General features: G+C 30.1%; 1 protein-coding gene across 1 annotated transcript in view; it reads left to right on the top strand.

The window, feature by feature from the left end:
- LOC143254576 (WD repeat-containing protein 19-like) overlaps nt 1-25337 on the top strand; it is a 48297-nt gene that overhangs the window by 804 nt on the left and 22156 nt on the right. The window contains 9 exon segments of the mRNA XM_076509734.1: nt 344-414; nt 1902-1977; nt 2835-2917; nt 6992-7132; nt 8348-8437; nt 9871-10079; nt 10082-10104; nt 16364-16510; nt 20809-20905. Coding sequence (XP_076365849.1) covers nt 344-414; nt 1902-1977; nt 2835-2917; nt 6992-7132; nt 8348-8437; nt 9871-10079; nt 10082-10104; nt 16364-16510; nt 20809-20905 — 937 coding nt within the window.

Here is a 25337-nt window from a genome sequence, read left to right as displayed (position 1 = left end):
TTTAATTCATAACAGTCATGTAGGGAGAAAACAACTTAGATAATATTTTATCAGTACCTTGATGTAATGAAAAAAAAAATCTCAAACTATTTTAAAATACAAAAAATTAGTAAGTGTTAAGGTAAATAACCACAGCTGCCCCCCAGTGACTCAGTGCTGCATGTCCACTGACTTACAATGCTGAAAACTAGGTTTGATACCAGTGGTGGGCACAGCACAGATAGCCCAATGTGTAGCTTTGTGCTTAATTAAAACAACAACAAGATAACCACAGTTAATATGAAATACATTTTTAGTAGGACTAAAGAAATTAAACATTTTGTGCATTAATGTTTTCTTCTAGTTTCATGACCATGATGAAACTTGTAATGCTGGTATAGCCAGGATGTCCCTTAGGTGCAGTGACCTCAGAAGGTTAGTAAAACCATGTCAAATTTCAATAAGGTCATGATTACAAACATTTAATATCTTACAAAACTGTGTCAAATTTCTTCATGAATTCCACATTGTTCTGTACAGTGTGTCTTGAGAAAAAACTAATATAATCATGTTGCCTTCCTCTGTAAACATGTTTTTCAGTTTGGTTGGACTTATAAATAACATTTCTTATTAAATATATTATTAGATTTTGTAGTATAAGAATTCTATTTAACATTTATATAAACTTCTATTTTGGAAGTAATTAATTTCAGATGGTGTGAACACTATTTTGTTATTATTGTTTCAACTTGTATAACATAACACTATTTTGTTATTGTTGTTTCAACTTGTATAACATAACACTATTTTGTTATTGTTCTTTCAACTTGTACAACATAACACTATTTTGTTATTGTTGTTTCAACTTGAAAAACATAACACTATTTTGTTATTATTGTTTCAACTTGTACACCATAACACTATTTTGTTATTATTGTTTCAACTTGTATAACATAACACTATTTTGTTATTGTTGTTTCAACTTGTATAACATAACACTATTTTGTTATTATTATTTCAACTTGTATAACATAACACTATTTTGTTATTATTGTTTCAACTTGTTCAACATAACACTATTTTGTTATTATTGTTTCAACTTGTATAACATAACACTATTTTGTTATTGTTGTTTCAACTTGAAAAACATAACACTATTTTGTTATGATTGTTTCAACTTGTACAACATAATACTATTTTGTTATTGTTGTTTCAACTTGTATAACATAACACTATTTTGTTATTATTGTTTCAACTTGTACAACATAATACTATTTTGTTATTATTGTTTCAACTTGTATAACATAACACTATTTTGTTATTGTTGTTTCAACTTGTATAACATAACACTATTTTGTTTTTGTTGTTTCAACTTGTATAACATAACACTATTTTGTTACTGTTGTTTCAACTTGTATAACATAACACTATTTGTTATTATTGTTTCAACTTGTATAACATAACACTATTTTATTATTATTGTTTCAACTTGTATAACATAACACTATTTTGTTATTGTTGTTTCAACTTGTATAACATAACACTATTTTGTTATTGTTGTTTCAACTTGTATAACATAACACTATTTTGTTGTTGTTGTTTCAACTTGTATAACATAACACTATTTCGTTATTATTGTTTCAACTTGTATAACATAACATTATTTTGTTATTATTGTTTCAACTTGTATAACATAACACTATTTTGTTATTATTGTTTCAACTCATTTGTATCTTGTTATGTTCATGCCTCAGTGATTTCCATCAAAAATTAAATTCCAAAATGCATTTGGTTATGGATTTGTTCTGATGGTTGATTATACAACAAAGATGTCTCTCTATGTACACAGTTAACAAGCAAAAGATGTGTCAAGAATGTAATTTATATTATTATTTATTGATTCCTTTCTGTTTATTGTTAAGGGGTGTTCAGATAGCTCAAAAGTCAGAAAGCAGGACACTGAAGAAAGAATGTGCTGAAATTCTTGAGTCGATGAAGGTTCGTAGTTTAGATAATTTCAGAAACCAGTCTTGTAATGAGTTAGTCACTGTATGGATCAAATTTCTGGTTTTAACATATTATTTCTGCATTTACCTTTGTAAATAATATTTACCACTACATATAAATCTAAAATAAAGCAGTAAATATTTTAGTAAGTTAAAAGTAACTTGTATTTTAGTTCCCAAGACGGATTACATAATATAATTATTTGTCAACTAACAAGTTAGCATGTTTTGTTAAATTAAATGTAATTTTGAAGACATGTACTAAACTTTACAAAGGAAAATTTGATGTAATTTGTTTGGTATAGAAATATATTTAATAATAATAAAAAGTATAAACTGAATCATTCAGTAATTTTTCATTTTATCAACAGGAACAATTGACACCAGACGTATATTTGATGTAACATTCATGGTGTAATTTGTAAAGTAATTCATTCGATGTTGTATTGTTTCTTTTAGTCCTCACTATATATGTGTGTTAAACATCTGGAAATTTCTTATTGTTTCTTTTAGTCCTCACTATATACGTATGTTAAACATCTGGAATTTTCTTATTGTTTCTTTTAGTCCTCACTATATATGTGTGTTAAACATCTAGAAATTTCTTATTGTTTCTTTTAGTCCTCACTATATATGTGTGTTAAACATCTGGAAATTTCTTATTGTTTCTTTTAGTCCTCACTATATATGTATGTTAAACATCTGGAATTTTCTTATTGTTTCTTTTAGTCCTCACTATATATGTGTGTTAAACATCTAGAAATTTCTTATTGTTTCTTTTAGTCCTCACTATATATGTGTGTTAAAATCTGGAAATTTCTTGTCACTTAACATCTTTTTTAAATACAGCAATATGCTGAAGCAGCCATGTTGTATGAAATAGGTAATTACTACGATAAGGCTGCATCGTTGTACATCAGGCTTAAAAACTGGTAAGTTTACCATTTACCTTCCTGTGTTGATACAAAGTTTTAGCAGTAGTTCTACTGCATTATGTTGTGTAAAAGTTAAAGTGATGAAAATTCATGTTAAATCATTTGTTATTTACCATAGTGCTAATAGTTCATTATAAGATTCAAGAAATGTTAAAAGTTTCACTTGGTTGATGTAGATTGTAAATTAAATGTTATAAGAAACATGGTAAGATGAAGTAAGAGTGACTTAAGTTGAACCTATTTAATGAGATATGTTTCATACCTTTAGACATCTTATTTGTGTATATTAAATATACAGTATATTTCTGTATGTCAGTATAATGCATACTGACCTACTGTATACAGTATATTTCTATATGTCTCTATAATGTATACTGACCTACTGTATACAGTATATTTCTATATGTCAGTATAATCTGTACTGACCTACTGTATACAGTATATTTCTATATGTCAGTATAATGTGTAATTGACCTACTGTATATAGTATATTTCTATATGTCAGTATAATGTATACTGACCTACTGTATACAGTATATTTCTATATGTCAGTATAATGTATACTGACCTACTGTATACAGTATATTTCTATATGTCAGTATAATGTGTACTGACCTACTGTATACAGTATATTTCTATATGTCAGTATAATGTATACTGACCTACTGTATACAGTATATTTCTATATGTCAGTATAATGTGTACTGACCTACTGTATACAGTATATTTCTATATGTCAGTATAATGTCTACTGACCTACTGTATACAGTATATTTCTATATGTCAGTATAATGTGTACTGACCTACTGTATACAGTATATTTCTTTTGTACTGCCAGAGTTTGACATTACTAATCTTAATCACCAGAGTACAAAAAACTCTGGTCTCAGGCAGAAACACTTGTCTTCACTATAATCAACAGTGAAATATGAAAATAAAATGGTGGCAGATGCTGCTAGACAGTTTCCTCAAGAAAACAAAATAAACTTGAAGTAAAATACAACTTGGGCTAAAACTGGGCAGAATAAAGAGAGTATATTATGTAGATTTAGGCTTAACAACAAATATAATATAATAATACTATTTTAATTATTTAGATAATTGAAATAATAAAAAATAGAAACAACTGAAAAATATGAATTTGATTATTTTTGTGACAATCTGTTTAAGCTTCTAACATCAGATATGGTCTGTGTTTGGTATTATTAAGTCTTGTAACCATAAAACTACAACTTTTATCATTTTGATGTGTATCTTCAGGAATTTTGCAAGTTTTTAATATAAATTATAATTTTTTGTGCAAAAGCAGTTACATTTTAAAATTAAGTATTTTTACTAAAGATTTGTCTATGCATTTACAATGTCTTGACTGAGTCAGTCCAATACTCATGCTAAGACTAAAAACACTTCTCTCCATCTCACAGTTTTTATATTTCCTTTACAAAATAAATTTCTGCAGAAGCTTTCTTTCAATAAAACTATGATTTATCAGTTACTTGCTCTACTTTAACACCAACTAGATTCACCTCAGTCAGTTTGACAACTCTCATTATAACCATTACATAAAAAATTTAAAAATAATTAATTTTCAACTGTCTTTTTTTTTTTCTTTCTACAATGACCACACATTACAAGAGACAATTACACACTGTATTGGTTTACAGTTAACAGAAGTTTTATTTCTTTATAGTTGTGCTTGGACACTCTCAGAATACACAGAAATGTATTACACTGGCACTTAATGTAAACAGAGGATCAAGTTACTCGCCCACGTTCCTGATATTTACCCTTAACACTCATGCTGAATGACTTGTATGTAACGCTTACTTCCACGCTCCCCGATATTCACCCTTAACACTCATGCTGAATGAGTTGTATCTAACGCTACTATCGCATCGCCTGATATTGACCCTTAACAATCATGCTGAATGAGTTGTATCTAACCTAATAATTTTCTGATTTTATAATTTAGTTACTTTTATGGGAATAAGTAAATAATTATGCATATAAAACAAGAAATTTAGTGTTAGTATATGAAGTCTTGCTTTTCAAGCTTTTGTATTTGTACACTAAAAGTCACAGTACTGAATTTAGAAATTTTAAAATGATTTTTAAGTAAAATATGATGTTAGGAATTGTCGAGGTTTCCAAATAATTCACATGCTGGAAAACCATCCTGTTGAATTCCTAAGTGAAAGATCTACCATTCAAAGTATTAATCAGGATATATGCTAATAATATAGTAAATAGGTTGCTAACATTCCTGGTATAGCAATTTAAAAATATCTAAAACAGTAACTTTTGTGTACTTACCTATCTAACTGATTGTGTCAATGTGGCTGGCCCCTAGATGGCTCTGAGTGTTGCTACAAGATGTACACTGTTTATTTGACTAGACTGTCAGTATCTACTTTGGATATTGTGACATACGCAGACTGTTTGAATTGCATGGCTCCAGTTGGTTTTAGGGGAATCTGCTTGGTGTCGCTAGGTTCACACAGATCAGCTGATTACAACGTCATTTCCCGATTGCAGATATCTTCATTTGTGTGTTAGCTACGAGGTTTTAAGTGAAGTTTTAAGTTTTAAGATCATCTGTGATCTGTGGAGTTAACTGAATATTTAGTGTAACTTTGTAAAACAGTAGTGACATCTGCACTTTGATACATCTGTGATCTGTGGAGTTAACTGAATATTTAGTGTAACTTTGTAAAACAGTAATGACATCTGCACTTTGATACATCTGTGATCTTATGGAGTTAACTGAATATTTAGTGTAACTTTGTAAAACAGTAGTGACATCTGCACTTTGATATATCTGTGATCTTATGGAGCTAACTGAATATTTAGTGTAACTTTGTAAAACAGCAGTAACATCTGCACTTTGATACATCTGTGATCTGTGAAGTTAACTGAATATTTAGTGTAACTTTGTAAAACAGTAGTGACATCTGCACTTTGATACATCTGTGATCTTATGGAGTTAACTGAATATTTAGTGTAACTTTGTAAAACAGTAGTGACATCTGCACTTTGATACATCTGTGATCTGTGGAGTTAACTGAATATTTAGTGTAACTTTGTAAAACAGTAGTGACATCTGCACTTTGATACATCTGTGATCTTATGGAGTTAACTGAATATTTAGTGTAACTTTGTAAAACAGTAGTGACATCTGCACTTTGACACATCTGTGATCTTATGGAGTTAACTGAATATTTAGTGTAACTTTGTAAAACAGTAGTGACATCTGCACTTTGACACATCTGTGATCTTATGGAGTTAACTGAATATTTAGTGTAACTTTGTAAAACAGTAGTGACATCTGCACTTTGATACATCTGTGATCTTATGGAGTTAACTGAATATTTAGTGTAACTTTGTAAAACAGTAGTGACATCTGCACTTTGATACATCTGTGATCTGTGGAGTTAACTGAATATTTAGTGTAACTTTGTAAAACAGTAGTGACATCTGCACTTTGATACATCTGTGATCTTATGGAGTTAACTGAATATTTAGTGTAACTTTGTAAAACAGTAGTGACATCTGCACTTTGATACATCTGTGATCTTATGGAGTTAACTGAATATTTAGTGTAACTTTGTAAAACAATAGTGACATCTGCACTTTGATACATCTGTGATCTGTGGAGTTAACTGAATATTTAGTGTAACTTTGTAAAACAGTAGTGACATCTGCACTTTGATACATCTGTGATCTTATGGAATTAACTGAATATTTTGTAACAATCAGTTTACTCCATTGTTAAAATAACAAAAAACAGTAATAATCTGGACTTCTAATGTTGATTAATTGATTTAATTGTAATTTGGACTTGGATATTAGTTTACATGAAATTCAACTGATGTAATTGCTGCACATAAGCAATTTTTTTACACCAATTATGTGGTTACATTCTCCAAATATAAATTAATTTTTCATTGATGGAAGTATTTGTTTAACAATCACTTCATAAAAACTTGAAACCTGTGAGTTGGTGTAGCTTTCTGTTTCATAAACCACACTAGTTTAACAAAGTTCCCTGTGTAAATAACTGGAATATTTCAGGAACAAAGTTGGAGAATTACTGCCAAATGTAGTTTCCCCAAAGATCCATGCTCAGTACGCAAAGGCAAAGGAAGCTGATGGCTCATATCATGAGGCAGCAAAAGCATATGAAGATGCTAGAGATTATGAAAATGTCATAAGGTAAAAACTTGTAGAATATGCTTCTCAACATTTACACGTGTGTCCAGTAAAGGTTGAAAGAAATATATATCTCTTATGTCATAGTTTCACATTTGGTCAGTATTAAGTTGAAGGATATATAACTAATGTCATAGTTTCACAGTTGGTCAGTATTAAGTTGAAGGATATATAACTAATGTCATAGTTTCGCAGTTGGTCAGTATTAAGTTGAAGGATATATAACTAATGTCATAGCTTTACAGTTGGTCAGTATTAAGTTGAAGGATATATAACTAATGTCATAGTTTTACAGTTGGTCAATATTAAGTTGAAGGAAGCATATTCCTCTAATGTCATAGTTTTATAGTTGGTCAGTATTAAGTTGAAGGAAGTATATAATTAATGTCACAGTTTTACAGTTGGTCAGTATTAAGTTGAAGGAAGTATACAACTCTAATGTCATAGTTTTATAGTTGGTCAGTATTAAGTTGAAGGAAGTATATAACTAATGTCACAGTTTTACAGTTGGTCAGTATTAAGTTGAAGGAAGTATATAACTAATGTCACAGTTTTACAGTTGGTCAGTATTAAGATGAATGAAGCATTCATATCTTGTTTTCCAGTTGGTCAGTATTAAGATGAATGAAGCATTCATATTTTGTTTTCCAGTTGGTCAGTATTAAGTTCACCTTTCTTAAAATTCTAAAATCTGAGGTTAAATTCCCCATGGTGGACAGATTGTGAATGAATACATGTGAACATTACATGTATAAAATATATTCAAAACATTTGGAGAGAGATGAGTTTTATCTGTGTGCAATTTACATTAGATCATGTTTTATTTGTTGAATAATGTGTTATTTTTGGATAATTTGGAATGAAAATTTTGTGTAAATTATTAAGATAAGTATTAATATTTCATTGATTTGTATAAGATTTGTTGAATAATGCGTTATTTTTGGATAATTTGGAATGAAAATTTTGTGTAAATTATTAAGATAAGTATTAATATTTCATTGATTTGTATAAGATTTGTTGAATAATGCGTTATTTTTGGATAATTTAGAATGAAAATTTTGTGTAAATTATTAAGATAAGTATTAATATTTCATTGATTTGTATAAGATTTGTTGAATAATGCGTTATTTTTGGATAATTTAGAATGAAAATATTGTATAAATTATTAAGATAAGTATTAATATTTCATTGATTTGTATAAGATTTTTAATGTTTTAGAATACAACTTGAGCACTTGAACAAACCAGAGGAAGCTGTAAGACTTGTAAAAGACACAAAATCAGTAGAAGGAGCAAAGATGGTTGCTAGGTAAGTGTCGTCACTAGTTAGATAGGCATGGTGAGTAGGTGAAATATGCATGGTCAATAAGCATGGCGAGTAGGTGAAATAGGTATAGTCAATAGGTAAGATAGGCTTGGTCAGTAGGTGAAATAGGCATGATCATTAGGTAAGATAGGCATGGTCAATATGTAAGCTAGGCATGGTCTATAGGTAAGATAGGCATGTTTAACAGGTAAGATAGACATGGTCAATATGTAAGATAGGCATGTTTAACAGGTAAGATAGACATGATCAATATGTAAGATAGGCATGTTTAACATGTGAGATAGGCATGGTCAGTATGTAAGATAGGCATGTTTAACAGGTAAGATAGGCATGGTCAATATGTAAGCATGAATGTAAATCATATTTGTTCATTTTTTGAAAACTAAACTTTTTAAACATATTATTGAAAACTTGCCATTCTTTTAGTTTTCAACATCTTTCAGAAGACAGTAGATGTTTTTTTGTGATTTGCTAAAATATAGTTACCCAGAAATCATATCCTAACCTTTACCTCACTGACAGATGTGAAGCACATGGTGAAGATATGCACTGATGAGACTTTGTAGAATGGACAGCAACTGCCTGTTGCACAAGTGAAAAGTCCTTGAAGACGAAAGGCGGAAGACTTTCAAAACGTCATCCTCTATACTTGTGTCTCCACAACAGGAAGTTGTCATCCATTCTGCAAAGTTTCATTATGAATGCCTAAACGGTCTATCAAAGAAGATATGTACTGTTTTTAATCTAACTTGCTTTTTATGATAATAAAAATGTTTAATTTCAAGATACTTTAGTACAGAAGATGAATGTTACTCAATTTTTATTTTAAAGTAATTTCCTTTGAGGCTGTCATTGTGAGTATATTGTTAAATGACAGTAGGCATATTCCCTAGGGGTTAGTCAGTACGTTCAGACATTGAGTAGTTTCCTGTAGACCACTTGTACCTTCTGTTTCGTTTTGAAAACATTAGCACAAGTAATGTGTGCTTTCATATATGTAAAAATGGCTGGTTTGGGTTGAGAAAATTTTATGTAGAGGAACGAACAATGTTTAAACCTTCTTTTGAACCTGACGATGATCGAAGAAGGTCGAAACGTTGTTTGCTCCTCTACATAACAATTTTCTCAACCCAAACCAGCCGCTTTCTACATACATATTTTTCTTTACAAGTGGGTTTTCTCGTCATCACTGACTAGTGTGTGCTTTTACGTTGATGGTGTTTGACGAGAAAAATAGCTCATGAATTGGTCTTAGCTGCTCAAATAGATTTGTTACCACCATTTTTCTCCCATTTCTTCATGGATTTTATGTCTTTTATTAAACAATATATTGTTATTTATTTAAGTTAATTTGGTTCTACAAAGAATGTTATATCATTTATAAATAAAGTTATTTCATGTTACCACATTGTCAGATTCTTCCAACGTTTAAATGATACGACTTCAGCTATTCAGTTTTTGGTGTTATCAAAATGTCATGAAGAAGCCTTCCAGCTGGCCCAATCAACTGGTAAAATGGATATTTATGTTGATGTTGTTGGAGAAGATGCCTCTCAAGAAGATTACCAAAGTATTGCTACATACTACGATCATGAAAAAAACCATCTGATGGCAGGAAAGTTTTACACTTGGCAGGTCAACACAGAAAAGTGAGATTTTGTGTGGAAATAAACATGTTTTCAATGTTCATGACTATCTAAAGAATGCAGGTCTTAATTGTCTAAAGAAATTCACTTCCAACATCATATTTGTGTTATACATATTTCTTTAGTCTTTACAATCTCATATTCATGTTATAAATATTTCTGTAGTCTATAAAACCTCATATTTGTGTTATAAATAGGTCTGTAGTCTATAAAACCTCATATTTGTGTTATAAATATGTCTGTAGTCTATAAAACCTCATATTTGTGTTATAAATATGTCTGTAGTCTTTACAACCTCATATTTGTGTTATAAATATTTCTGTAGTCTTTAAAACTTCATATTTGTGTTATAAATACTTCTGTAGTCTTAACAACATCATATTCACGTTATAAATATTTCTGTAGTCTTTACAACCTCATATTTGTGTTATAAATATTTCTGTAGTCTTTAAAACCTCATATTTGTGTTATAAATATTTCTGTAGTCTTTACAACCTCATATTTGTGTTATAAATATTTCTGTAGTCTTTACAACCTCATATTTGTGTTATAAATATTTCTGTAGTCTTTAAAACCTCATATTTGTGTTATAAATATTTCTGTAGTCTTTACAACCTCATATTTGTGTTATAAATATTTCTGTAGTCTATAAAACCTCATATTTGTGTTATAAATATTTCTGTAGTCTATAAAACCTCATATTTGTGTTATAAATATGTCTGTAGTCTTACAACCTCATATTTGTGTTATAAATATTTCTGTAGTCTTTAAAACTTCATATTTGTGTTATAAATATTTCTGTAGTCTTAACAACATCATATTCACGTTATAAATATTTCTGTAGTCTTTACAACCTCATATTTGTGTTATAAATATTTCTGTAGTCTTTAAAACCTCATATTTGTGTTATAAATATTTCTGTAGTCTTAACAACATCATATTTACGTTATAAATATTTCTGTAGTCTTTACAACCTCATATTTGTGTTATAAATATTTCTGTAGTCTTTACAACCTCATATTTGTGTTATAAATATTTCTGTAGTCTTTACAACCTCATATTTGTGTTATAAATATTTCTGTAGTCTATAAAACCTCATATTTGTGTTATAAATATTTCTGTAGTCTATAAAACTTCATATTTGTGTTATAAATATTTCTGTAGTCTTTAAAACCTCATATTTGTGTTATAAATATTTCTGTAGTCTATAAAACCTCATATTTGTGTTATAAATATTTCTGTAGTCTATAAAACCTCATATTTGTGTTATAAATATTTCTGTAGTCTTTAAAACCTCATATTTGTGTTATAAATATTTCTGTAGTCTATAAAACCTCATATTTGTGTTATAAATATTTCTGTAGTCTTTACAACCTCATATTTGTGTTATAAATATTTCTGTAGTCTATAAAACCTCATATTTGTGTTATAAATATGTCTGTAGTCTTTACAACCTCATATTTGTGTTATAAATATTTCTGTAGTCTATAAAACCTCATATTTGTGTTATAAATATTTCTGTAGTCTATAAAACCTCATATTTGTGTTATAAATATGTCTGTAGTCTTTACAACCTCATATTTGTGTTATAAATATTTATTTAGTCTTTACAACCTCATATTTGTGTTATAAATGTGTCTTTAGTCTTCACAACTTCATATTTGTGTTATAAATGTGTCTTTAGTCTTTACAACCTCATATTTGTGTTATAAATATTTCTGTAGTCTTAACAACATCATATTCACGTTATAAATATTTCTGTAGTCTATAAAACCTCATATTTGTGTTATAAATATTTCTGTAGTCTTTACAACCTCATATTTGTGTTATAAATATTTCTGTAGTCTTTAAAACCTCATATTTGTGTTATAAATATTTCTGTAGTCTTAACAACATCATATTCACGTTATAAATATTTCTGTAGTCTATAAAACCTCATATTTGTGTTATAAATATTTCTGTAGTCTTTACAACCTCATATTTGTGTTATAAATATTTCTGTAGTCTTTAAAACCTCATATTTGTGTTATAAATATTTCTGTAGTCTATAAAACCTCATATTTGTGTTATAAATATTTCTGTAGTCTATAAAACCTCATATTTGTGTTGTAAATATTTCTGTAGTCTTTACAACCTCATATTTGTGTTATAAATATTTCTGTAGTCTTAACAACATCATATTCATGTTATAAATATTTCTGTAGTCTATAAAACCTCATATTTGTGTTATAAATATTTCTGTAGTCTATAAAACCTCATATTTGTGTTATAAATATGTCTGTAGTCTTTACAACCTCATATTTGTGTTGTAAATATTTCTGTAGTCTTTACAACCTCATATTTGTGTTATAAATATTTCTGTAGTCTTAACAACATCATATTCATGTTATAAATATTTCTGTAGTCTATAAAACCTCATATTTGTGTTATAAATATTTCTGTAGTCTATAAAACCTCATATTTGTGTTATAAATATGTCTGTAGTCTTTACAACCTCATATTTGTGTTATAAATATTTCTGTAGTCTATAAAACCTCATATTTGTGTTATAAATATTTCTGTAGTCTATAAAACCTCATATTTGTGTTATAAATATGTCTGTAGTCTTTACAACCTCATATTTGTGTTATAAATATTTATTTAGTCTTTACAACCTCATATTTGTGTTATAAATGTGTCTTTAGTCTTCACAACTTCATATTTGTGTTATAAATGTGTCTTTAGTCTTTACAACCTCATATTTGTGTTATAAATATTTCTGTAGTCTTAACAACATCATATTCACGTTATAAATATTTCTGTAGTCTATAAAACCTCATATTTGTGTTATAAATATTTCTGTAGTCTATAAAACCTCATATTTGTGTTATAAATATTTCTGTAGTCTTTAAAACCTCATATTTGTGTTATAAATATTTCTGTAGTCTTAACAACATCATATTCACGTTATAAATATTTCTGTAGTCTATAAACCTCATATTTGTGTTATAAATATTTCTGTAGTCTTTACAACCTCATATTTGTGTTATAAATATTTCTGTAGTCTTTACAACCTCATATTTGTGTTATAAATATTTCTGTAGTCTTTAAAACCTCATATTTGTGTTATAAATATTTCTGTAGTCTATAAAACCTCATATTTGTGTTATAAATATTTCTGTAGTCTATAAAACCTCATATTTGTGTTATAAATATTTCTGTAGTCTTTACAACCTCATATTTGTGTTATAAATATTTCTGTAGTCTTAACAACATCATATTCATGTTATAAATATTTCTGTAGTCTATAAAACCTCATATTTGTGTTATAAATATTTCTGTAGTCTATAAAACCTCATATTTGTGTTATAAATATTTCTGTAGTCTATAAAACCTCATATTTGTGTTATAAATATTTCTGTAGTCTATAAACCTCATATTTGTGTTATAAATATTTCTGTAGTCTATAAAACCTCATATTTGTGTTATAAATATTTCTGTAGTCTATAAACCTCATATTTGTGTTATAAATATTTCTGTAGTCTATAAAACCTCATATTTGTGTTATAAATATTTCTGTAGTCTATAAAACCTCATATTTGTGTTATAAATATTTCTGTAGTCTTTACAACCTCATATTTGTGTTATAAATATTTCTGTAGTCTATAAAACCTCATATTTGTGTTATAAATATTTCTGTAGTCTATAAAACCTCATATTTGTGTTATAAATATTTCTGTAGTCTTTACAACCTCATATTTGTGTTATAAATATTTCTGTAGTCTTTAAAACCTCATATTTGTGTTATAAATATTTCTGTAGTCTATAAAACCTCATATTTGTGTTATAAATATTTCTGTAGTCTATAAAACCTCATATTTGTGTTATAAATATTTCTGTAGTCTTTACAACCTCATATTTGTGTTATAAATATTTATTTAGTCTTTACAACCTCATATTTGTGTTATAATTTTTGTCTCTAGTCTTCACAACCTCATATTCATGTTATAAATGTGTCTTTAGTCTTCACAACCTCATATTCATGTTATAAATGTGTCTTTAGTCTTCACAACCTCATATTTGTGTTATAAATGTGTCTTTAGTCTTTACGACCTCATATTCATGTTATAAATGTGTCTTTAGTCTTCACAACCTCATATTTGTGTTATAAACATCCTCATATTTGTGTTATAAATGTTTCTATACTCTTTCAGTTGTGTACATTTAATTCTAAGTTTTGGTCTGGTTGTTGTTAAGCGTATTTACACATTTCATTGTGCTCTAACCACTACAGGTATTAAAACCTAATTTTTAACATTGTAAACCTATAGACTTACTGCCAAGCCTGTGAATATTTAACTTTAGGACTGATCATATAATGAAGCTGATATGTGTAGTCTAACCAGATGGTTCTTCCTGTATTCACAGGTCAAAGACCATATCATTGAATTTGTAAACTCCCATTTCAAATGTTCTTGAAGTACTGGATGTTTGTCAGTAAGCTTTGTATCACCTTGTAAATTGTAATTAACATCTTTATAGTATATATTGTTTAATTTCTTAAGTTATAAGTAAATATTAAAAACAATCCTAAACATAAATTTCTTTGTGTGTCACAAGGTTTGTTGAATGTTATTTTGGTTCAGATTAGATGTTTGTAATGTCAAAATACAAGATCTATAGTTTCTTACAAATTAGATACTCAAATTGCTGTTGTGGACAAACAAGAATATAAGATAAGAACTTCCCATCTTTTCTATTGTCTGAGATAATATATTTATTGAATCAACCAAGGTGGACCTTCCTGGCTCTTCCAATTTTGGAAATTCTCAGAATAACCCTTATTGGGTTTCTCAGCTTGTGTAAAGTATTTACATGGGAACTTATTTCTTTACATGCTAGATTCATTATGCTGAGAAATATATTTCTGTAGATCCACATACGGCTCTGATAAATTATAGTGTAATTCTGTGGTATCAGTATAGTAATTTATGATTATTAGGTTATTTCAAATGTATATATAAAACCTAAAAAAATTATTTTTTTTTACATTCTTCACATGCAAAATTTGAATAGGCTTAGGAACCTTTGACAAGCAGCAAACAAGTACAAAGATTGTAACTAAAAAAGAGATATAATTGTTTGCTTTACTTCTTTATTTACTGTTATATGTTTTAAGAAAAATAATTTTAATAACTTATTGATAAATATCTATAATCTAAATGCATATAAAATGTGTTATAACTGAAGTGTGAACGTATTTCACAAAATATTACTAAAATGCAGCCAAGACAGGTCACTTTAAGTAAAGACCAGTTTTACATTCTTGAGTACAGTGATGTGAGTGCATCGCAGGTTACGCCATTGTAATGATAGTCAGCAGTGGCTCAAAAATCAATACAATAAAAATAATAAACACATAAATGTATAAAGTTATGAGATTTAAGTTATTTAGTGTAAACATGTGTTTTCATGTTATAATTAAGTTATGGTAATTCTAATATGAGAAAATCATAATTTATATAAAATATTTCTTAATTTTTTATGGTGGTTATGAGGTCAGTCAAATCAACCCCACAGAGTTACACTAAGGAAAATAACAGATAAATTATAAACTTTTTCTGAAATGGAGATTATAAAGATTATTCATGTGAAATTTGACAATTTCCTAATGCATAAAAGTGTTTTTAATCTTAAAATAAAAATTACTTTGCATATTGCATAGTTAGCATTCCAAACACGAAAGAAATCTGGTATTTGTGTGTAAAAAATTCATGTAATATATATTAATAATCTGTAAAATTTCATGAAGATATACTTACTGAATCAAAACCATAACAACCACAAAATGGTTATAAAGTCAGTCCCTTGGACTGACTCAGGAGTGAGAGACTTTTAACAAACACTACACTTTTCTTAATGTTTTCTTTTTCAGCTTCTTTCAAAATTGCACATAATTTCCTGTTTGTGAGGAGATGATTTTTTATTTAATAATTTTTAATATGGTCTTTAGACTTATTATTTGAAATTCTTTTCTTCCAATTTCAAGTCCTAGGATATTTTTTATTTAAAGCTTATATGCTAGTTTCAAGATTGTATTTTGTTTTTCTTTCAAAAATCTGTTTTTGTGAATGTGTGTTTGTATAGAGGTAATTAGAGGTACTTGATGTTTGAAGAGTGTTGTTGTGGTAAATTAGAAAGGAAAACTGGTTGAAAATATAACAGTAGATATTACCTAAAGTCTCAAACCTGTTTGTTATGTAAAACAACTTTCACTCATTAGGCTGTGAAACATCTTCTCAAAGTGAGTGGAAGTGACAGCAGTCAGGCCATTCAGATAGCTATTCAAGCCGTTGGAGCAGCAAATGATGAACAAGTGACTCGTCAGGTTATTGAGTACCTTATGGGAGAGACAGACGGAGTTCCTAAAGTAACGTTTGTTTTAATTACATAGTCTTACCTTGTTAATATGTGTAGAAATGATATGCATTCATGCACTACAAACTGGAAACAAAATACAACTTGTCTTTGAAGCTAGTTTTTGTGACTTCAACTTAGATAAAACTTAATTTTTTTATATAAAAATCTTATAAAAACTTGTTCGAAGTAAAAGCTGTAAAATAGGGCTTAACAATTTATAAAAACCAATACAAAAATAATACTTTAATTCATGCTTAAGTAAAAGTAAGAAAATATTTTTTTTATTTTCACTGAAATAAGTTTTCTTTGGTCAAAACACACAATAGAGAAGAAATAAGAACATGAATACATTGTTCCAGGTTTAAATTTCAAACCAGCATCTTCAACAACAATAGTTTAAACAACGAGCTAGTGTTTCCATATTATTTATTAACAACAATAGTTTAAACAACAAGCTAGTGTTTCCATATTATTTATTAACAACAATAGTTTAAACAACAAGCTAGTGTTTCCATATTATTTATTAACAACAATAGTTTAAACAACAAGCTAGTGTTTCCATATTATTTATTAACAACAATAGTTTAAACAACGAGCTAGTGTTTCCATATTATTTATTAACAACAATAGTTTAAACAACAAGCTAGTGTTTCCATATTATTTATTAACAACAATAGTTTAAACAACAAGCTAGTGTTTCCATATTATTTATTAACAACAATAGTTTAAACAACAAGCTAGTGTTTCCATATTATTTATTAACAACAATAGTTTAAACAACAAGCTAGTGTTTCCATATTATTTATTAACAACAATAGTTTAAACATCAAGCTAGTGTTTCCATATTATTTATTAACAACAATAGTTTAAACAACAAGCTAGTGTTTCCATATTATTTATTAACAACAATAGTTTAAACAACAAGCTAGTGTTTCCATATTATTTATTAACAACAATAGTTTAAACAACAAGCTAGTGTTTCCATATTATTTATTAACAACAATAGTTTAAACAACAAGCTAGTGTTTCCATATTATTTATTAACAACAATAGTTTAAACAACAAGCTAGTGTTTCCATATTATTTATTAGCAACAATAGTTTAAACAACAAGCTAGTGTTTCCATATTATTTATTAGCAACAATAGTTTAAACAACAAGCTAGTGTTTCCATATTATTTATTAACAACAATAGTTTAAACAACAAGCTAGTGTTTCCATATTATTTATTAACAACAATAGTTTAAACAACAAGCTAGTGTTTCCATATTATTTATTAACAACAATGGTTTAAACAACAAGCTAGTGTTTCCATATTATTTATTAACAACAATAGTTTAAACATCAAGCTAGTGTTTCCATATTATTTATTAACAACAATAGTTTAAACAACAAGCTAGTGTTTCAACATATTATTTATTAACAACAATAGTTTAAACAACAAGCTAGTGTTTCCATATTATTTATTAACAACAATAGTTTAAACAACAAGCTAGTGTTTCCATATTATTTATTAACAACAATAGTTTAAACAACAAGCTAGTGTTTCCATATTATTTATTAACAACAATAGTTTAAACAACAAGCTAGTGTTTCCATATTATTTATTAACAACAATAGTTTAAACAACAAGCTAGTGTTTCCATATTATTTATTAACAACAATAGTTTAAACAACAAGCTAGTGTTTCCATATTATTTATTAACAACAATAGTTTAAACAACAAGCTAGTGTTTCCATATTATTTATTAACAACAATAGTTTAAACAACAAGCTAGTGTTTCCATATTATTTATTAACAACAATAGTTTAAACAACAAGCTAGTGTTTCCATATTATTTATTAACAACAATAGTTTAAACAACAAGCTAGTGTTTCCATATTATTTATTAACAACAATAGTTTAAACAACAAGCTAGTGTTTCCATATTATTTATTAACAACAATAGTTTAAACAACAAGCTAGTGTGTCCATATTATTTATTAACAACAATAGTTTAAACAACAAGCTAGTGTTTCCATATTATTTATTAACAACAATAGTTTAAACAACAAGCTAGTGTTTCCATATTTTTTATTAACAACAATAGTTTAAACAACAAGCTAGTGTTTCCATATTATTTATTAACAACAATAGTTTAAACAACAAGCTAGTGTTTCCATATTATTTATTAACAACAATAGTTTAAACAACAAGCTAGTGTTTCCATATTATTTATTAACAACAATAGTTTAAACAACAAGCTAGTGTTTCCATATTATTTATTAACAACAATAGTTTAAACAACAAGCTAGTGTTTCCATATTATTTATTAACAACAATAGTTTAAACAACAAGCTAGTGTTTCCATATTATTTATTAACAACAATAGTTTAAACAACAAGCTAGTGTTTCCATATTATTTATTAACAACAATAGTTTAAACAACAAGCTAGTGTTTCCATATTATTTATTAACAACAATAGTTTAAACAACAAGCTACTGTTTCCATATTATTTATTAACAACAATAGTTTAAACAACAAGCTAGTGTTTCCATATTATTTATTAACAACAATAGTTTAAACAACAAGCTAGTGTTTCCATATTATTTATTAACAACAATAGTTTAAACTTCAAGCTAGTGTTTCCATATTATTTATTAACAACAATAGTTTAAACAACAAGCTACTGTTTCCATATTATTTATTAACAACAATAGTTTAAACTTCAAGCTAGTGTTTCCATATTATTTATTAACAACAATAGTGTATACTTCAAGCTAGTGTTTCCATATTATTTATTAGCAACAATAGTTTAAACAACAAGCTAGTGTGTCCATATTATTTATTAACAACAATAGTTTAAACAACAAGCTAGTGTTTCCATATTATTTATTAACAACAATAGTTTAAACAACAAGCTAGTGTTTCCATATTTTTTATTAACAACAATAGTTTAAACAACAAGCTAGTGTTTCCATATTATTTATTAACAACAATAGTTTAAACAACAAGCTAGTGTTTCCATATTATTTATTAACAACAATAGTTTAAACAACAAGCTAGTGTTTCCATATTATTTATTAACAACAATAGTTTAAACAACAAGCTAGTGTTTCCATATTATTTATTAACAACAATAGTTTAAACAACAAGCTAGTGTTTCCATATTATTTATTAACAACAATAGTTTAAACAACAAGCTAGTGTGTCCATATTATTTATTAACAACAATAGTTTAAACAACAAGCTAGTGTTTCCATATTATTTATTAACAACAATAGTTTAAACAACAAGCTACTGTTTCCATACTATTTATTAACAACAATAGTTTAAACAACAAGCTACTGTTTCCATACTATTTATTAACAACAATAGTTTAAACAACAAGCTAGTGTTTCCATATTATTTATTAACAACAATAGTTTAAACAACAAGCTAGTGTTTCCATATTATTTATTAACAACAATAGTTTAAACTTCAAGCTAGTGTTTCCATATTATTTATTAACAACAATAGTTTAAACAACAAGCTACTGTTTCCATATTATTTATTAACAACAATAGTTTAAACTTCAAGCTAGTGTTTCCATATTATTTATTAACAACAATAGTGTATACTTCAAGCTAGTGTTTCCATATTATTTATTAACAACAATAGTTTAAACAACAAGCTAGTGTTTCCATATTATTTATTAACAACAATAGTTTAAACTTCAAGCTAGTGTTTCCATATTATTTATTTATTATTACTTTTCTTTACAGTATTTATTTTTTTTTATGTGTACTTTAATGATGTGGCTTTAATTATCAACTTAATGTATGTATATAAAACTAACCTAATGTTCCTAAGCTGAATGAACTTGAAGAGATGCTGTTGGGATTTTGTTTTTAATCTAACATCAAGTATATATTGAATTGGATGTCCTGATCGTCATGTGAATGTTCTAAGTTATGTTAAATTGTCTTGAATGTATTTATGTAGATAATCCACAACTGAATAAAAAGACTACACTAGTACTCTAGTCTTTATAAGTACAAAAGTATATATTGAATTGGATGTCCTGATAGTCATGTGAATGTTCTAAGTTATGTTAAATTGTCTTGAATGTATTTATGTACATAATTCACAACTGAATAAAAAGACTACACTAGTACTCTAGTCTTTATAAGTACAAAAGTATATATTGAATTGGGTGTCCTGATTGTCATGTGAATGTCCTAAGCTATGTTAAGTTGTTTTGAATGTATTTTTGTACATAATTCACAACTGAATAAAAAGATTACACAAATTAGTTTTTGATGAGATGTTAAATTAAAATATTTTAGGACTTTAAGTACCTATTCAGACTCTACATGGCTCTTCGACAGTTCAAGGAAGCTGCAAAAACTGCCACTGTCATTGCTAGAGAAGAACAGAATGCTGGTGAGTTAAGACTCTTGTGGTTTGTTAAATAGGATATATTTGATGTTAGTGTTTTTATATATAAATAACTCTTGATTTAAGAGTTGTCAATTATAACAGATAGTAAAGGAGTTTTGAAACATCTCTAAATAAAACAGGCAGTTATACCCCTCCGTGTGGATTTCTGTATGTGATGAGGTGGCTTCCTATGGAAAGTTATATTCTTTCAGTTTACTTCCTCTGAGATTTAAACATCCACCCACATGTTTGCCATGCGTAGTTGCCCATGAAGGGGAGGAGAGAATCCTAGTAGTTGAGGGGTCCAACCCTATCACACCACTTTGGCCTTGGATTCCTATACACAGGAAACTTTGGGGTGGCCCCCAGGGGCCAATTGGCTGGTCCACTTGGGCTAGGGTCAAACAAGTATCAGTGTTGGATGTTCTCAATGGGTATTGTGGACATTGCATCTGATGTCGGTGTTTGGGTATAGTGCTCACCAAACTCTGGCGTTACTACAGTGTCCTTGTTTGGCATTGTAGTGCATCCCCTCACAGGGCTCCATGATTGGTGTGGTCAGTGGGCACAGAAAAATTCTTTCTTTATTATAGATCCCCCAAATAAAAACTTAAATAAAATAGTGAGAAACTGTCCAGAGGTAAATGACCACATCTTGAAGATTCTGAGCAGCAATCTTCAACATCTGTAACACCTGTACCTCATTTTTGTATACTACATTCTCTTTCAAACAAACCGTTAGGACAGAATGTCTCCCTTTTTATTCAGAAGGGACTAGAAGGATTTACTGGCTCTCCAAAGTCAGTAAAGATGCTTCACTCTGGTGACATATTGGTGGAAACATCCACATCTCAACATAATGAATTACTCTTGCATTCAAAGGCGATTGGGGATATACTATTGAGGTTATGCCTCATGCTACTTTGAATTCATCATGAGGAGTTATTGTTGAAAGGAATTTGAAGAACATTCCTGATTCAGAGATTCTCCCTGGTTTCTCCACCCAAGGAGTTTTTGCAGTGAGGTGTATCTCCACCCACAAAGATGGAATTGTGATACCGACCAATGTTCTCATTCTGACATTTACATCACCATGTCCACCTGCCACCATCAAGACAGATTATCTTCATTGTGAGGTACAACCATACATTCCAAACCCTTTCAGATGTTTCCAGTGTTAGCGTTTCGGTCACTCAAAGACATCATGTTGTGGTTCCTTGACATGTGCTCATTTCAGTTGTAGGACCATGATGCCTATGAGTGTGAAATTGACTCTCATTACGGCAGTTGCAATGGCTCTCACCCATCCTACTTTCGTTCTTGCCCTAAATGTTTGAAGTAAAGAGGTCCAGTGTTTGAAAACAATTCATAACATTACTTATCCTGAGACTCAAAAGTTGCTGTCCACCACTTCATCTCGGATGTATGCTGCTGCACTTCATTCCACTACTACAGTGGAAGTGCAGACAGATATCTCTGTGCCTCCAAAAGAATCTTTCTCATAACAAATGAACAGTCTTTTAACCTCCATGAATGAACTTCAACACCCTTCTCTGTCGCTTACATACATTCCAACAAACCCAAAGATCCACTTCCTTTGGTTCCAGGTACAGGTATTTCCTCAGACACATTTTCTTCTCCCACCCCAAGATGCAAAACAATCATTCATTCACGTTCTCAGTCACTGGAATCTCCTTTCAACAACAAAGACCTGCCCAATCAACACAGGGTAGGATCCATGGAGGTCAGTAGACCTCCCTCAAATAAGGACAGTAAGGAAAAAAGACGTGGTTGTAAACAGAAGGGTTCTCCACCCATTTCGCCTACATGTAAATAAAAATGGCCACCTTGATACAATGGAACTGTTGAGGTTTACGTTCTAATCTGGATGTCATCAAAACACTGATTGCTTCCCACTATCCTGTTTGTCTTTCCGTACAGGAAACATTTCTGAAACCTGCCAATACAGTCACCTTTTAGCAGTTTTCTTTATACAGAAATGACAGGCTGTGTGATGAACAAGTGCATGGAGGGGTGGCACTGTTGGTTGATCAGCATGTACCCACCCTTTCTTTGCAACTCAACACACCCTTGGAGGCCATAGCCATCTGTCTTTCCTTGGGTCGTACCATCACTGTTTGTTCTCTACCTATTGTCTGGAGAGACCTATGATCAATCAGACTTTGATGTTCTCATTGAACAGTTGCTGTCTCCATTTTTAATCCTGGGGGACTTTAATGGACATCATCCTCTCTGGGGAAGTGCTGATATTGGTGGGTGGGATTGCTCCGTAGAGCATATGCTCTCTGATCACAACCTTTCTCTTTTCAACACTGGTTCTTCTACTTATTTTCATGCATCTAGTCAGTCCTTTACTGCTATTGATTATTTACTTCATTATTCTCACACTTTTCATAGAGAGCTGACAATAATCCATGAGGCAGTGATCATTTTCCTATACTTTTGAGAGAGACTGGCCATGGTCAGTGCCACCTGACCCGTGACCTGTGGAAGCTGGATCAAGCAAACTAGCCCTCTTTCACTGCTCTTGCAGAACTTGATCCTGCCATCATCTGTAAGCCATCAATAGATGACTGTGTGGCAGCAGCAACTGATTGTGTTATACAGGCAGCTGCTCAGTGTATTCCTAAAACCTGGACACATTTTTTCATGATATCCTCATCCGTGGTGGAATCCTGCCTGTCACATGGCACGAAAGACTCAAAAATGAGCCTGGGGTACCTTTTATAGGTATCCTACACTCTCGCACCACATCATTTTCCAGCATGCCTGCACATGCTTAGTGGGTAATACGTCAAAGCCAGAAGGACTCTTGGATTAAGTTCACAACAAACATATCTTCTACCACCAACTCCAAAGTCATGTAGGACAAGATTCAAAAGGTCAGTGGGCAATATAATTCTGTGCCCCTCTCAATCTTGCACTCTGATGGCCAAGAATTAGCTGATACACAGAGCATCTCCAATACTCTAGGTGAAAGCTTTTGCCAGGTATCTAGCACTTCTGCTTCATCCTCCATCTTTTCAGCCATCAAAACTTGGGCAGAGCAATTACTACTTTCTTTTCGAGCTGATAGTCTCTGTGACTATAATTGTCCTCTTACACTGGTGGAACTCAAACTGGCCTTTCATCAGTCTGGCAATACATTGGTCAGACCTAGTAATGTACACTATGAAATTCTGTGTCATCTATCTCCTTCTTCTTTTACTATTCTTCTGATTGTTTTTAACTGGATCTGGCAGGAGAATGTTTTTCCTGATGCCTGGCACCAGGCTATTGTCCAACCTTTCTCCTAGTCTGGGAAGGATCCCAAGATTCCTTCAAACTACCATCCAATTGCTTTGACGAGCTGTCTGTAACCCCATAGAGAGGATGGTTAATGCTCGTCTTATTTGATTCCTCAAATGAAACAACCTCCTCTTGCCCACTCATTGTAGGTTCTGCTACTGCACTCCGCCATGAACCACCTGATTCAACTGGAAACATCCATTAGAGAAGCCTTTCTAAAACGACAACATTTTGTATCACTATTCTTTGACATTGAGGAGGCTTATGATACAACATGGAGGTATGGCATTTTGCGAGACCTCCATTTATATGGGTTACGTGGGTATTTGCCCATTTTATAAAAAAATTTTTAATGGACAGGCAATTCCAAGTTTGTGTGGGTTCGACACTTTCCCATTCTTTTTTATAGGAACTTGGAGTACCTCATGGCTGTGTTTTTAGTGTCACTCTTTTCAATATAAAGATTAATGCCATCACTAAACAACTCCCTCTTACTGTTGCAATTGGGCTCTATGTCGACGACTTTCACATCTCATGTCAGTTGTCAAACATGAGGTATATTGAGAGGGAACTACAGGCTGCCCTCAATTGTTTACTAAAATAGACCACAGCAAATGGCTTTACCTTCTCTCTCTAAAACCATTTGTTTGCACTTTTGCCTCCAACGGGTATTCATCCCGATTCTGAACTCCGTGTTGGTAAAGTTGTGCTACCCATTTTCCCTAAGAGAAAGTTCTTGGGGCTTATCTTTGACCATAAGCTGACCTTTATACCACACATCAAGCAGCTACAGGTCAAATGTACAAGAGCACTGAACATCCTCTGTGTCATCTCCTCCACCACTTGGGGAACAGATCAATGTTCTATGCTAAAAGATACATTGTTCTCTCATTCGATCTTATTGATCACTGGTCTATGGCTCTGCCAGGACCTCGTCCCAAAGATGCAGGACCCCATTCATCATCAAGGACCTTTGCTCTGCACTGTGGCTTTCTGCACCTCCCCAGTTCAGAGCTTATACATAGAGTTTCATGAACCTTCTTTGCACCTCTGTCGTTTGCAACTGTCTTTACTATATGTTTCAAAACTTCATTCCTTACCAAAGCATCCCACAAGGTTGTGTTTT

This window comes from Tachypleus tridentatus, chromosome 6 (genome assembly GCF_004210375.1).
Source record: "Tachypleus tridentatus isolate NWPU-2018 chromosome 6, ASM421037v1, whole genome shotgun sequence".
Lineage (NCBI taxonomy): Eukaryota > Metazoa > Arthropoda > Merostomata > Xiphosura > Limulidae > Tachypleus > Tachypleus tridentatus.
The sequence above is the reverse complement of the archived record's forward strand: the minus strand, read 5'-3'. Positions and strand labels throughout refer to the sequence as shown.